This window comes from Oryctolagus cuniculus, chromosome 5 (assembly GCF_964237555.1).
Source record: "Oryctolagus cuniculus chromosome 5, mOryCun1.1, whole genome shotgun sequence".
Taxonomy (NCBI): Eukaryota; Metazoa; Chordata; class Mammalia; order Lagomorpha; family Leporidae; genus Oryctolagus; species Oryctolagus cuniculus.
Window position 1 is genome coordinate 29,982,321 of NC_091436.1, and position 16,185 is coordinate 29,998,505.

Consider the following 16,185-nt stretch of genomic DNA (forward strand, 5'->3'; position numbering starts at 1 on the left):
GTCCCAGCTGCTCCACTTCTGATCCAGCTCTCTGCTATGGCCTAGGAAAGCAGTAGAAGATGGCCCAAGTCCTTGGGCCCCTGCACCCACATGGGAGACTCAGATGAAGCTCCTGGCTCCTGGCTTCTGATTGGCCCAACTCTGGCTGCTGCGGCCAATTGGGGAGTGAACCAGCAGATGGAAGACCTCTTTCTCTCTCTGTGCCTCTCCCTCCCTCTCTGTGTAACTCTGACTTGCAAATAAATAAATCTTTTTTAAAAAGTCCATCTATCTCTGCCAATAATAAAGTTCACAGCAAGAGCCCCCAAGTGCCCCAAGCTTTAGCTGCAGAGAGGGCAAGTCTGATGGGCGACTCAGGGACTCGCTCTGCCACTTTGTGGGTTCCCTGCTGGCTCCATCCTACGTCATCTTATTATCTTCTCTCAACGCACAGGATGGAAACTTTCACAATAGTAAAATTCAAAGCAATTATGCTTCAGCAAAAAGTAAGGGGCCTTGCAAGTCATGAATAAGGAGGAATGTAACATGGAAATTTACTTCCAAAACATTCATTATCTCCTCGAAAAAGGGTGTATCTACTGAGGTTTTTACAAACTGCTCCATAAGAAGTAAATTATCTCAGTCATTCCTTCCCCTTGTGATGTAAACCAGTGTGAGTGTAACCAGTGTGTAGATCTTGGTATTTGCTGTCAAAACTGTTTCACTTTCATCAAACTTAAAATATGGGAGCCTCAGGGGACACAATCAAGAGTGAAAAGGAAACTATGAAATGGAGAAGCTGTTTGCAAACCACGTATCTGATAAGGAGTTAATACCCAGAATATATGAAGAACTCCTATGATTCAACCCATGGGAAAAACTCAACTAATCCAATTTTTCTTAATGATATACAAGTAGCCAACAAGGATTTGAAAAGATGCTCAGTGTCATTCATCTTTAGAAAATGTAAATCCAAACTACAATGAGCCATCATCTCACATCTTATCTACTAGAATGATTACTATAAACACACACACACACTCCCACACACAGAAAATAACAAGTGTTGGCAAGGATGTAGGGAAATCAATCCTTGTGCGTGATTGGTGCAATAGCTGTGGAAAAGAGTATGGAGTTTCTCAAGAAATTAAAAATAGAATTACTGTATGATCCAGCAATCCCATTTCTGGGCATATATCCAAAAACACTGAACGAAGGATCTCAAAGAGGTATTTGTACACCCAGTATTGTAGTCAGTACTGTTCATAATAGCTCAGAAGGGAAGAAAGGCAAGTATTTATCAGTAGCTGAATGGATAAACAAGATGTGGTATACAACATTCACTAGAATGTTATTCGGTTTTTAAAAGGAAAAAAATTCAGCCAATGCTTTAAAAAATGTGAATGGACCTTGGGAACATAATGCTAAGTGGAATAAGCCAGTCACAGAAAAACAAATACATAGGATTCCACTCACATGAGGTATCTATGATACTCAAATTCATAGAAACAGAAAGTGAAATGATGGCTGCCATGAGCTTGGGGAGGGGAAGGAGAGCCATTATTTGATTAAAAACGGAGTTGCAGCTTTGCAAGGTGAAAATTTTCTTGAGAGCCGCTTCATAACAATGTGAATATACTCAAAACTACTGAATTGCCCACTTAAAAATGGTTAAGATGGCAGTTCTTACGTGGTTTTAAATCTCAATTTAAAAAAAATTCATCAAAACATTGCTTCACTTTTTTCATAAAGGCACAGTCAGCACTTAGCAAACTGCAGCTTACATAGCACTCTGAAAGGTGAACACTTCACAAAGTTGTTTGGTTGTTCTTTGCCAATTCCCAGTCCTACCTTGGAGCAAATGGATTTCTCTGCTGTTTCCATCACTAAATAGGCCCATGCTCTGTGCCTTCCGCCCAGCCAGAGCTTTTTCTATGAGATAAAGCAGGCTCTCCAAGGTGATGCCACTGTGTTCATATACAACAGAGATGACGTCTGCCTTCACACTCTCCACCACCATCTAGAAAACAAAACCAGACCTGGAGGAACGGAAGCCCGCTATTCTAGAGCACACTGATCAAAGCAGTACGACACTGTGATTTCTAAATAATTTTTTTAGAAATTATGTGAGGAAGAATATTTGATTTTCATTTGTTTCTTTGAAATTATTTTATTTTATTTTCTAATTATAGGAGGAAATTAAGTGCACTTGTAATTTTATCAGAGATAAATATTGTTAACAAATTCTTTTCTCCCAGCCTTTTTATCTTTTTACATACCATGCAGAGACACTTATACAACTTTTAAACAATAAAATTGACATTATACAACTTCACAATGAACTTTTTAAACAGACTTGCAGTTTTCTTAATTGTGAGTTTTTGAATTATCGATATTGATAAATATTTCCCATTTAAATATATTAAAAACACTGTCCTTTAAAATTAAAACCAGGTATGATAATTCATAGAAGAGGACAGGTTAGAAAGTCACTGAAGTTGTTTATTTTTTTCTAAAACCTTGTTGTCATTTTCTGGCAGCCACAAGCCAACTAAATAAAGAACTACTCCATGTTTGTGCTCTACTTTCTACTTCAGTCCCAGCACATCCATAGTCAAATGATATAATCAAATTATATCATAAAGTGAGCCAATAGGGGAATAGATTTAACCAGTTTATTCATCCACATTCTGTCACCAATTATCCTCTGTGCCCAGCATGAAGCATTTTTAAACTTCTGGGCAAGTGTCTGTGGTCCACATGGAGATCAAAGCTGACTGCGACTTCAGGCCGATTCTCTCAGTTCCCCAGTCAAAGACTACAGGCAATTCCTAGATACTTAGAAGTGACTTCTGCTCATACAAATAGGAACTTTTGAGACAAATTTCTAAGTAAGCCAATGGATATAGCCTACTGATTGTCTTCCTTTTCATATGTCCCTAGGTATGTGAATTGCTACAAATGGTACACATATAGAGATGCCTCTTAAAATAATTCACAGTAACACATTGCATCCTGATCAACTCATCATAAGTTGAAAATATCATAAGTAGAAAATGAATTGAATGTACTTGACCTATCGGCCATCAAAGCTTAGCAGCTCAATATACTGCACAACCTTACTGCTTTCCTCACAATCACAGGTCTAACTGGGAGCTGCCACTGTCCAGCATCCAGGAAGGATCATTTCACACAGGACTAGCCCCAAAAGACATCAAAGTCCATAATTCAAAGTATGGTTTCTAGACTTTTCCGTTAGATTCCAAGATGGCAGAATAGGAAGGGAGCTTACTGCTCTAGTCTAGGGGAAGATAGTTAAAAGGAAAAAAAAAGTGGATAGAGTGCAAACTCAGGGAAGAGTTAGGGAGAAAAGTGCAGAGTAAACTCCATGCAAATTAGAGGTCACTGTGGATCTATGTGGAGGATGTGGACAAGCAAAACTCAGGACTCCAGCAGCTGAGAGCCTCAGCACCAGCCTTTGAGAGTGAGGCGAGATCAGACTGCAGCTGCCCAAGCCACTGGCAATAAAGCTGCAGGAAAAGCCTGGTGTATGTCTGGCTTGGAGCCCAGTGAGGGACAGTGTACCTGACAACCCAGAGGGAAAAAAGGAGGAGGTGCACATTTCTCTCTCCCCAACCACCCAGCACAGTGTCCTGTAACTAGCTGAGAGGGCCTGGGTGCCATTTTGGACATACATAACAGCTGTGCCAGCTTGGGTCTGTGCACATAGCAACCAATAAAGAGGAGATGCCTCAGTCTGGCTGGGAGAATTGACAGGGGGATGAGTGCTTGCAACTGTGGGAGCCTTGTGTGTTGAGACTGTGAAAATACTGTGGCTGCATGGGAGGGTGAAGGGTGTGGCTGGGTTTCTGAGCAATCACTGTGGGTGGCTCCACACACTTAGGGCTCCCCAATTGCCTGGTGAGAGTCACTGCTGAGGGATTCATGCTCACACTAAGGACTGTACAGATCCATTGTGAGGTTCTTGTGGCAGTGCAGATGAATATTGCACCCACTGCAGCTAGGAGGTAGGCATTGGTCTCCTTGGAGGTGAGGAAATGAGCATGATGCCAACAGAGCTGATCAAAACCCCCTATGATTAAAAAAAAGTGGGCAGATTTACTATGCCTGAACTTGAGTGTCATCCTGGATACTTCCCTCACCATGGAGCACTGAACAGAGCTCCCTGGCCACACTCAGAACATACCTCTGGGTATTCACTGAAAGAGTAGACACTCCACTAAGCCACAGAGGTCTAGTCCAAAGACAAAAGTGATGAAAGCCATCACAGGGGGAAGAAAACCCCAACAATTATCTCTAAAAATGCCTAAACATAAACATAGAAACTCAAGAAACAAGAATAAGGAAGATGGGGTCGGTGCTGTGGCACAGCAGGTTAACGTCTCTACCTGCGGCACCAGCATCCCATATGGGCACCAGTTTGAATCCCAGCTGTTCCTCTTCTTATCCAGCTCCCTCTTTTGGCCTGGGAAAGCAGTGGAAGATGGACCAACTGCTTGAGCCTCTGAGCCCCTGTGAGAGACCCAGAGAGAAGCCCCTAGCTGCTGGCTTTGGATTCGTTCTGCTCCAGCTGTTGCAGCCATTTGGGGGGTGAATCAGCAGATGGAAGATCTTTCTCTCAGTCTCTTCCTCTCTGTAACTCTGCCTCTCAAATAAAAATGAATCTTATATTAAGTCAAAAAGGAAAATATAAGGAAGACAACATAATTCCCCTAAAAGAACACAGAATCACTTCACTACTAGAATGTGAAGATCAAGAGATTGAGAAATGCCAGAAATGTAATTTAAAAGATTGATCATAGGTTTACTCAGAAGTAATCAGAAGCAAATCCATCAATTAAAGAAAGCCATACAGAACATGAATGAAAATTTTCCCCATGAAATTGACATTTTTAAAGAAAAATCAAAATTTAATATTGGAAATGAAGAACTCATTAGATCAAATTTAAAATGGTGGTGGAAAATCTTAACAGACTCAGGCAGAAGAAAGAATATCCAAGTTAGAAGAAAAATCTGGAAATTTTACAGTCAGACCAAAAATTAAAAAAAAAAAATAGAAAACTAAAAAACACTGTTGGAAATTTAAGGGATACTATCAAACCCAACATATGGGTCTTAGGAGTTCCTGAAGGCATGTAAATAGAAAATGGATTAGAAGATCCTTTTAGTGAAATGATTACAGAAAACTTGGGCAATTTGGAGAAAGAAAGGGATGTCCAAGTACAGGAAGCACATAGAACTTCTGGTAGACATGACCAGAAGAGATCTGCGCCATAACACATTGTAGTCAAACTCCACACTAAAAGAAGCAATTCTAAATGTGCACAAGAGAAAGGCCAGATTACTCTCAGAGGATCTCCAATTCGACTCACAGCAAGACTTCTCATCAGAAACCCTACAGGCTAGGAGAGAATGGCGAGATATAGCCAAAGTCCTAAGAGAAAAAAAAAACTGTCAACCCAGAATACTATACCCTGCAAAGCTCTCATTTATGAATGAAGGTGAAATAAAGACCTTCCATATCAAAAATTTCCAAACAAAAAATTGAAAGAATTTGTCACCACCTGTCCAGCCTTACAAAAGATGCTTAAGGATGTGCAACACACAGGAACACCGAAACATGGTCATCACTGTGAAAGAAAGTGAAGACAAAGTCTCCAGTAAAAGCACAAAGGAAATCCAAAGTAAACAATAGGAATGTTTATGGCACTGTGGCTCAATAGGCTAATCTTCAGCTTGCAGCATCAGCACACCGGGTGCTGGGCTGGCGCTGGCGGCCATTGGAAGGTGAAAGGAAGACCTTTCTCTCTGTCTCTCTCTCACTGTCCACTCTGCCTGTCAAAAAAAAAAAAAAAAAAAAAAAAAAAAAAGGAATGTTTATGGAAAAATGGCAGGGCCAAGTCATTACTTATCAGTAGTCATCTTGAAGGTCCAAGGACTTAAACAGACATTTTTCAAAAGAGTCAAAAGAGGAAATCCAAATGGCCAACAGAATCACTAGACATCAGGGAAATACAAATCAAAACCACAATGAGGTTTCACCTCACCCCAGTTAGAATGGCTTTCATACAGAAATTACCAAACAACAAATGTGGTAGGATGCAGGGGAAAAGGCACCCTAATCTACTGCTGGTGGGAATGTAAACTGATACAGCCATCATGGAAGACAGTATGGAGGTAGAAAGGTGAATATAGACCTACCATATGACCCAGCCATCCCACTCCTGGGAATTTACCCAAGAAAAATGAAGTCAGCATATGAAAGAGTTATCCATACCCCATGTTTATTGTAGCTCAATTCATAGTAGCTAAGATATGGAATCAACCTAAATGTCAATTAACTGAAGACTGGACAAGTAAATTATGGTGTATGTACACAATGGAATACTACACGGTTGTAAAAAAATTAAATCCAGTCATTTGTAACAAAATGATACCTCAGGAAAACATTATATTTAGTGAAATAAGCCAGTCCCCAAAGAATAAATATCATATTCTCACTGATCTGTGCAAGTAGAGCATCTAAAAAGTAATTTATAGAAGTAAAATTGACACTTTGAGATGCAATGAGTTTGAACAGCCCTTGTCTTGACTGTTGAGAAACAGTTTTCATTTACCCATACTATTTGTTGAGCTCTTTACTTAGTATAGAGTTAGTCTTATGTGTATAAAGTTAATTCAAAATAGATCTTAGTAAAAAGTAAGAATGGGAATAAGAGGGAGGAGGAAGAAGGGTGGGGAATAGGGGGTAGGGTGGAAGAATCACTGTTTCTGGTGCTGTATTTATGAAACACACGAAGTTTGCATACCTTAAATAAAAGGTTTCTGGGTTTAAAAAAAAAGTGAAAACAAAAACACAAAATATAGGTTTCTACTGAAGAGGTTTAACACCATTGTAAAATAAAAAAAATCATAAGCCAAATCTTTCAAAATCTGAATGCATACATATATACTCATTTTTAAAACACATTTTTCTCCCTGTACCTTCCATGCCTATTATCCTATTATTCACATTCAAATTACAATGTATAACTTTGTCACAGAGCACATTTTAATGGCACCTTCAATTCAATAGCTGATAAAAGAGGATTACTGACATTCTTCTTTTGAAAGGCAATGTTTATGTAATATTAAATTCTTTGGGAATTCCAGGGAAGTTATAAAATAATTTTTTATTTCCATACTATTTTTTGGATTGTAGGCAACAAATCCAATTCAACAAGAATTTATTGGACAACTGTATGACAGCTTGGGCCTTTAATGTTTACTCAAAATAATTTTGATTTATGGTTATCTTTTATTGCTTATGATAGGACTGTCTTGGGTCTGTAAATTTCCACTTGATCAGATGATTTTGCTTTTAGGAGATGAATCACTTTCATACACATATGGTGAAAAGATTGCCATACACTCCTTAGATGAAAAAACCTGATTCAGCAAAGAGTTGACCTCACAACCCACTCTGTACCTCATATGCAGGAATCCTGGATGATATTAGAATGAAGTGTGGCTGGAGAGCATATGAATTGCTGTTGTCATCTCTGTAAGCTCCATGCCAATTTTTCTTTGATAATAAAGGATAGGAATGTCTTCCAGAAACATTGCTTCTATAGGGGAAAAATAAGGGAATAAACGAAATTTTGATTTCATTGAATTTTTCAAATTTAAAAATTTTTTAAAAATTTGTTTCATGTATTGGAGAAACACACAGAGAAAGCTCCTATCTGAGCCTTGACTCCCTCCAATGCCTCCAGCAGCTAGAAGCTGGGCCAGGCTCAAACTAGGAGCCTGGAACTAACTACAGTACGGCTCCCAAGTATTTGAACCATCACCTGCTGTCTCCCAATGAGCGAATTAGCCAGAAGCTGAAATTGGGAACAGAGCTGGAATGCAAAGCCAGGTACTCTGATACAGGCCAGGTAAATACCAAATGGCACCTTAACCAGTATACCAAACCCTTGGCCTGAACTTGATTTTTCATTAGTACCAGTATGTCCTCTGGGCACCAGTTGTACTGCACAGGTCCACAGCCTCAGCACCTTACACTCTCTCTGAGGTTTGGAAAATGGCAGCAAATGGAGCTCCTGAACTGACTGAGGCCAAATCTACCCTCAGAGCCTCTCACAGAACGTTCAGACACAGGAGTATCGAGGAGTGAAGGTGAAAAGGGCATTGGAAGTTTGAGGAATTTAGGTTCTGATTTTTTAAAAGATTTTGTTGAGAGGTAGAATTACTGTCAGCGAGAGGGAGAAACAGAGAGGTCTTCAATCCACTGGTTCACTCCCCATATGGCAGTAACAGCCGGAGATGGGTCAATCGGAAACCAGGAGCTTCCTCTGGGTCCCCCATGCAGGTTCAGGGGCCCAAGTGCCTGAGCCATCCTCTATTGCTTTCCCAGGCCAGAGCAGAGAGCTGGATTGGAAGTGGAGCAGCCAGGACTTGAACCGGTGCCCAAATGGGATGGCAGCACCACAGGTGGAGGATTAACCTACTGTGCCACAACACTGACCCCAGGTTCTGAAGTTTGATGTCATGATTCTTTAGCAAGTAATGCTACCTCTTAAGCCTGTTTCCTCATTTGAAATATAGGTAAGTGTATGACTGTATGACTTGTAGAATCTCAAGTTAAAAAAATTATATTTCTAAGAAGTTACACATATTGTAATAATTCTCAACATACAGAATGGATGAATAGGGCAAGAACTGAGATGTTGGTAATCTCATTACATAGTATGACTTTGGCCACTTAATGCATTTCGTCACTGACATTTCTCTACCTTGGTTAACAGAATAGAATTATATTTGGATATACAAATATAAACAGGAGTTGCATTTGTATATCATTAATCCATAAAGATATGCAAAAATATTATTTTTGCTCAATAACTTTATCCAGAAATATACTATGTCCAACATACAGCCCCATTGCAGGATTAAGGATGTTTGAAATGTTGTTTCAAATGTTGTATACTCATATTTCCCTCTTCAGAAGGCATGGTAAAGAAATATTCTTGAAAATTAAACAATTATTCTTACTGCTATTTCACAGGCTATGAACCACATAATTATGCAAGACCCCTGCATGTCAGCTAAGTTTTTCTACAATAACTTCTCAGCATCACAGGAGGCTCTGGAGCCGTGGGGAGGTGAGATTTGCTTACCGCTTGGGCAAAGCTTCTAGTGATGCCAGAAGCAGCTTCTCCTGAGCTTCGTGTAATCCCATTCGGGCCCTCACAGTCTGGGAGAGACGTGGCTGGCATTTGGATTTTAACAATCTAGAGCAGCATGTTCCACTCACCCAAGGGGGCCGAACTTTGAATAACTCCTCTGAAAAACAGACAGCACCAGGCTCAGCTGTTTACTTCCGGCTTCTCCCAGCCAAGTCTACATAGATAAAGGCATCAACACTAATGCTGTACCCATGGCAATGCACCAAACAATAATTCTGGCCACCTTCACACTCTGGATTTCTTGTCCCCTTGGCACTGCGGCTCCAAGTTACCAGTCATTTCAGGTCAAGAGACAAAGCTCAGAGAACAAGCAACTCTTCCCAGGGAGAACAGTTCATCAAGTCGTAGACTCCACACCCATTTCTGCCCGTCTTGGCTTCAAGTAATTTCCCATTCATTACTCACAGTAAGTGGGGGGGGGAAAAAGGTGGGAGAACCCAAATCAACTTTGTTGCTTAATTTTTACATACTACAAATTATAAGACTTAGCTGAAAATGTGTCTAGTCCCTATTCTTCAAAATCTGATTTGTTTTCACTGACTTGAAAGGCAGAAAAACAGAGGGAGATAGACAATAGCAGATCTCTCATCTGCTGGTTCACTACCAAAATGCCTGTAATAGCCAGGGGTGGACCAGGCTGAAGTCAAGAGCCAAGAACCCAATCTGGTTCTTCTACATGGATGACCGGAACCCAAGTACTTGAGTCATCACCTGTTCTTTCCCAGGGTATGCATTAACAGGAAGTCAGGATCAGGAGCACAGCCAGGATTAGAACCCAAGAACCCTACTCTCTTTTCTACACTTTTAAAAAAGTGTAATTCCTCCTACTTATATTCCCATCTTCATTTCGCTTTGTTTTAAACTAATCTCAGTTCTTCTGTCTGAATCTATTTATTGGCTTTTGCTTGTGTCCATACATCTTTCTCCTTGTTTTGGTCTTATAAACCTGAAAAGAACCAGGATAGCAATGGATGCATTGACACTTAACAAGATATGTTACCTGAAATATTCCTGCTTTTATTATTAATTAACTTTAAATATGTAATAAAGAACTGGAGGCTGCCTGCACGCTATTCCAGAAAGACAGCACTATCTTCTGTTGGAATTTGTACACGAATCCATTTGATTATTCAATACTTGTATATGAAATAAAGTTTGAAAATGCTACTCACTCTTACGCAGTGCAATTTTATCCCAAATTATTTTCCTTAGGCACCTCTCTCTTTGTCTCTCCTGTAGCTCCTCATCATCAGTTTTAGGTTCATTCAGCGTCCCATAAATAGCAGTGGCTTCCCTAGGCGTTAGCCAATCTAAGTTGGACACACAAGCAATATAGTGGTGCTTCCAAGCTCCATACTCATTCTCTGTTGGCGTGTAGGGCAGAAACCATCCAAACTTGACGCATTTGGGCATCCATATGCAATCCTTCAGAAAGAGAGATGAAGTACAGGTTTTTTTAAAGGACAGTTTTCTAGTAGTAATGTTTTCAGGAATACTGATACAATTTTTTTATTACATTGAAATTTCTGGTGTGATTGACTTGCATCTAAACTTACTCTGGAATGAAAATGTTCTTTGGTGAGTACATGTATTATAAATGAACATATGTACCCACGTTTGTGATACTAATTCATTATTATTTCCCAAAGCATTCAATTACTTTGACCCTAAATTTTTTTGTAAAAAAATTTTATTTGAAGGGCAGAGTGACAGAGAGGGAGAGACAGGGATCTTCTATTTGCTGGTTCATTCCCCAAATGGCTGCAAAAGCCAGGACTGAGCCAGGCAGAAGCCAAGAGCCCAGAACTCCATTTAGATGTCTCCAACTTGGGTGGCAAAGACGCAGGTGCTTGGGCCATCTTTGGCTGCTTTCCCAGGTGCAGTAGCAGGGAGCTGGATTGAAAGTGAAGCACCTAGGACTCAAGCCAACACTCTGACGTGGAATGCCAGCATCAAGGTGGTAGCTTTACTTGCTGTGCCACAATGCCAGCCCCAACCCTAGAGTATGAAAATATAAGAATTCAATGTAAGTAATGTTGTAGTTTCAGACTAACCCTCCCTGAGAAGAGTTTCGATTGAACCATATGATATTGCCTGTACATATAGTTGACCCATGAAAACAGAAAATGTCATATGATTCAAAGTAATCAATATTTAGAGAAAGTATTAAGACAATTGTTTGGGAACATTATACAGCCACCAACATAAGGACACATGCAACCAAAGCCCCAGAGAGAAGGGAAACCCAGAGAGGGAAGCATGATAGCTGGTTTCAAATTTTCCCTTGAAGCATTAGCCAATTCCAAAGTGAAGCTTAGTAGACTGAGAAACACAACAGAAACCCATGGCCAAAAAACTTGGAGACTATAAGGGACACAGACTGAAATCCAGGGCCCACAAAGGGGAAGAGGCCTGGTGGTCACATCAGGGTTTAGCTGAACTCCTTGCAGGAAGGATGGTAATGAGTCAGACAAAGCATCCCAAGAACTGTAGCCAGAGTTGGAACAGTTCGTCCCCGATTGGATTTACATGCTCTGTTCCCAGCTCACCAAATGCCAGGTGCAAAGTCAGTTGTGTCTGGAGGAAAGCAGCATTATCCAGAGACTCAAGCGATCCCATAAACCATTTTATACCCAAGATCTGAGACTCTGTGTATTCTGTTTATTTTTGAAAGACGAGAACTATTTGTTTCTTCTTGTGATTTTTAGTAACTATAGAAACACTCAGAATATCCAAAAAGTGTCATTATCAAATGTGAGCTTAGAAAAAAGCTCAATTAATATGTCTAAGAAATTAAATGGCTAAGTGGAAAATTTTAGCAAAACAATCAAGTCATCCTAAAACTGAAAAGCATAACTGAAATTTAGAACACAGTGGATGGGTTTGAGAGAAGCCTGGAACCCAGCTAAAGAAGTAATTAGTAAACACAAAGACAGGTCAGAAGAAAGTACAAATGGAACACTGAAAGCCGAAAGGATGAAAACTACACATAAAAGAACATAGAACTTCTTGAACATGACAGACCAGTCTCACGTTTATGTATCAAAATCCTGGGGGAAAAGAAAGAATGGGGAAGAAGCAATTTATAAAAAGACAACATCTGAGAACTCTTCGAAACTAATGCAAGACACTAAATCTCAGATTTGAAAACCACTACAAAAACACAAGCAGAATAAATATACTTATGAATGAATTTCACAAGTTCACTGAGAGGGCCTGGCTTGTGGCATAGTGCCTTAAGCCACTGCCTACAATGCTAGCATCCCATATGCGCTGAACATTTTCAAGTGTTATTAATCCAGGTCTTGCAGTAGGCACATGCCATGACACTTCCACCAAAAGCCAACCAGGATCTGAGATTAGGTTCTCGACACAAGACAACCTGGAAATCTAGTACAACCCAAACAAATCATTGGATGGCATCTAGAGTATGACTGCCATTACATCTTATTAAAGCTTTTAAAAGGAAGCTAAGAGACAAATAAGCCAGAGACAGAATTAATAGCAGATGTTGATTTTAAATGGCTACTGTTAGTAACTACTTTCAACTGTTGTTAAAGGGTCTAGATTTGCAGCCTTCCACAGATGTTAGCCAAAGAGGGATCAGCTGAAGTTATGGTTGTGGAGCAACTTCTAGGGTTATCATGGATTGAATAACACATAAATTATGAAATCATTTTGACAAAGAAAAATTAACTTGAAGCATTTCTAAATAATTATACTGAATTTTTCCATTTTAAAAATGAAATGAATTTGGCCAGTGTTATGGTATAGCCAGTGAAGCCACCTCTTGAGATGCTGGCATGCCGAAGGAGTGATGGTTCAAGTCCTGGCTGCTCCCCTTCCCATCTGGCTCCCTAATAGCCTGGAAAAGCAGTGAAAAATGGCCCAAGTGCTTGGGCTCCTGCCACTCCTGTTGGAGACCCTGATGAAGCTCCTGGCTTTGTCTTGGCCCAGCCCTGGTTGTTGGGGCCATTTGGGAGCAGCAGATAAAAGATCTCCCTCCCTCTCTTTCTCTCTCTCCAATTCTATAAATATACCTTATAAATAAATAAATAAAGCTTTAAAATTAAGTGAATTACTGGAATAGTTTATAGCCCCCTTATTACAAAATAAATGGCTGTTTTTCACTTATTCCCATTTTTTTCTCTTGAAGATAATTATGGTTAAGGTGCCCTCAGCTATAACCTTCAGGGAAGACAGCTGCCCTAATTACCCCATTACTGGTTACAATTGGGTTTGCCCTATTACTAAGAAGGCACAAGTAGTAACCTGTTCAGTTAAAAACTTCCAGGGCCAGCTGACTTGGGCAGCTACACACAGGTCTTTTGGATTCAGAAAGGAAAAAATATACAGAGAAATGAAGCGTGGTAACACTGTAGAGAAATCCACTTTGGCTACTTGTGTCCTTTCTGAAAACCAGTCTTGGACAAACCTAAAAAAAAAAAAAAATACAGAAATTTAGCTCAGAACACTAATATGTAAAATTGACTAAAATCAGTGTGATTATTGATACCGGCTTTTTCCCCAATAAAAATAATTAAAACCTAAGCACCACAGAGCTAGATTTTTTAAGACACCATATCCACTTTCCACTATTCATTCTAAAAAGGAAGATAAGGGGCCAGCATTGTGGCATAGCAAGTTAAGCCTCAGCCTATGATGCCGGAATCCCATATAGGAGCCAGTTCAAGACCTGGCTGCTCTACTTCCAACACAGCTCCCTGCTAATGTGCCCGGGAAAGCAGCAGAAGATAGCCCAAGTCCTTGACCCCTACACCAACATGGGAGACCTGGAAGAGGTTTACATCATAAACCTTTCCCCCCTTATCTTTAAGATTTTTAAATAAATTTTATTGTTTTTTTAAGTGAAAGGGTTTATGGGGGGGGGGGGGCTGACAGACCAGAGGGAAGGGGCGAAGAAGGAAAAGAGGGAGAAGGAGACCATAAGAGAGATCAAGAGAGAGGGCAAAAGACACAGAGAGACAGAGAGAGGGAAAGATTGAGAGAGACAGAGAGAGCCATGTGTTCAGGAACAGGTCCTCTTAAAACTTTGTTGGGGGTGGGCAGGGAAGTAGGAGCAGTAAGCAGTGAATCCCACTAGGATGGGAGTAGAGCCGACACCAGCGGTTGGGCCATGGGGTCACCTGGCTTCCAACCATGACAGCAGGGGCTGGAGCCTAGGATGATGTCCAGGGCATAGACTGCACCACAGATAAGACTGTGCCACTTTACTAACATCCTCCCATTTTTTTTTTTTTTTTTGACAGGCAGAGTGGACAATGAGAGAGAGAGAGAAGAGACAGGTCTTCCTTTTCCGTTGGTTCACCCCCCAAATGGCCACTACGGTCGGCGCACTGTGCCGATCTGAAGCCAGGAGCCAGGTGCTTCCTCCTGGTATCCCATGTGGGTGGTGCAGGGCCCAAGCACTTGGGCCATCCTCCACTGCCTTCCTGGGTCACAGCAGAGAGCTGTACTGGAAGAGGAGCAACTGGGACAGAATCCGGCACCCCAACCGGGACTAGAACCTGGGGTGCCAGTGCCGCAGGCGGAGGATTAGTGAGTCACAGCACCGGCCCCATTTTGTTTTTTATAAAGCAACAGTTGTATGGGATTACATTAGCCCCAGAAGTCCAGGAGGGGTAGAGGGACGATGATCTGTCTTTAGAGCTACTTCCTGCTGACATGGAGTGATGAGGTACTTTGCTGGCATGGGGCGATGTCTCACGTCTCTGTCTCCTGGGTAGGGAGCCGAGTATATCCCTGTAGCAGCATTTGGTTGACTGCCTAGTTGGTGAAGGCCTTAGTTCATTCCATTATCACCTCCTGTAAACACTTAAACAGACACAGTAGTATAAAAGACAGGGTGAGAATAGCAATCAATGGTCCTAGTAGTGGCATTACCCAAGTAATGAGAGGATTTCTTAGAGGAGAGGAAATGAGGGGGTTCTCTGGACCCTTGTGAAGACTGTTTGATGGATGTGGTTTAAAGCTGATCTCAATCAAAACTGGGAGAAAGGCCACTCATCTTTTTCGGGTAGAGGGGTCTGTCTGTAGAGAAATTCTGATCATATAACATTAAGCAGGGTAGAGGACCATCAATACACAGAGCTCGGGAGTAGAGCCATTGATGTAAGAGTAGAGGCTATGATTACAAGGGAATGAGGCCCTAGATGGGCTAGATAGGGTCTAGAACAAAGGATAGAGTCATTAGTAGAGGACCTAATAAAGGTGCTAGCTAAACCAAGACTAGGTTTTCTGATTGGAGGCAAATAACTGACAGAAGGGACCTGATAATAATCGGGTGGGCTTTAAGTCCCTGTCAGTTATGAGGCCCAGACTTATCTCTTCACATGGGGTACATCCTAAGGGAGGTGATTCCTTTTTTTCCTCTTTGTTGACTTCTTCTACCTAGCAGGCCTGGGAGGAGACCTGGCCAGGTAAAGGCAGGTGGTATCTCTAATTCTGCCTCAATGTTACTGACCCTACTTGGCCATCCCCTCAGAAGCAGTGGGTACTTTGGAAGCTGGGCTGAGTGAAGGGATTTTCAGCTTAGAGCAAGCAAGATCTGTGGCTCTGACCTGGGCGTCCTTCGACTCCAGGGCAGTTCTATTTCCAGTGACCCAACTTTTGACTGGCAGAGCTGCCAGGGCTCTTCATAAGCTGAATTCTGCAAAAGCTCGCTTTCCACATTGAAAGCCACTGCAGTGGACTGGCTCGTTGGGTCTCTTTGAGGGCAGATCCCTGTACAGAGTTGCCTTTAATAGGCCTACCACCTATGTTAAGATTTTATCTATTTGAGTTACAGAGAGAGATAGAGACAGAGAGAGAGGTCTTCCATCTGCTGGTTCACTCCCCAGATGGCTGCAACGGCTGGAGCTGTGCCAATCCAAAGCCAGGAGCCAGGAGCTTCATCTGAGTCTCCCACCTGGGTGCAGGGGCCCAAGGACTTAGT

The 16,185-nt window shown here is 41.2% G+C and overlaps 1 protein-coding gene across 10 annotated transcripts in view; it reads right to left on the reverse strand.

Annotated features, from left to right (window-relative positions):
• ECT2L (epithelial cell transforming 2 like) overlaps positions 1-16,185 on the reverse strand; it is a 135,867-nt gene that overhangs the window by 54,925 nt on the left and 64,757 nt on the right. For all 10 annotated transcript variants that reach the window (XM_070073505.1, XM_070073501.1, XM_070073507.1 and 7 more), the window contains exons 4-8: positions 13,503-13,665; positions 10,403-10,655; positions 9,162-9,327; positions 7,469-7,607; positions 1,831-1,999 (exon numbers count right to left, since the gene is read on the reverse strand). In XM_070073505.1, the coding sequence (XP_069929606.1) occupies positions 1,831-1,999; positions 7,469-7,607; positions 9,162-9,327; positions 10,403-10,655; positions 13,503-13,665 (890 nt within the window). The remainder of the gene's footprint in view (positions 1-1,830; positions 2,000-7,468; positions 7,608-9,161; positions 9,328-10,402; positions 10,656-13,502; positions 13,666-16,185) is intronic.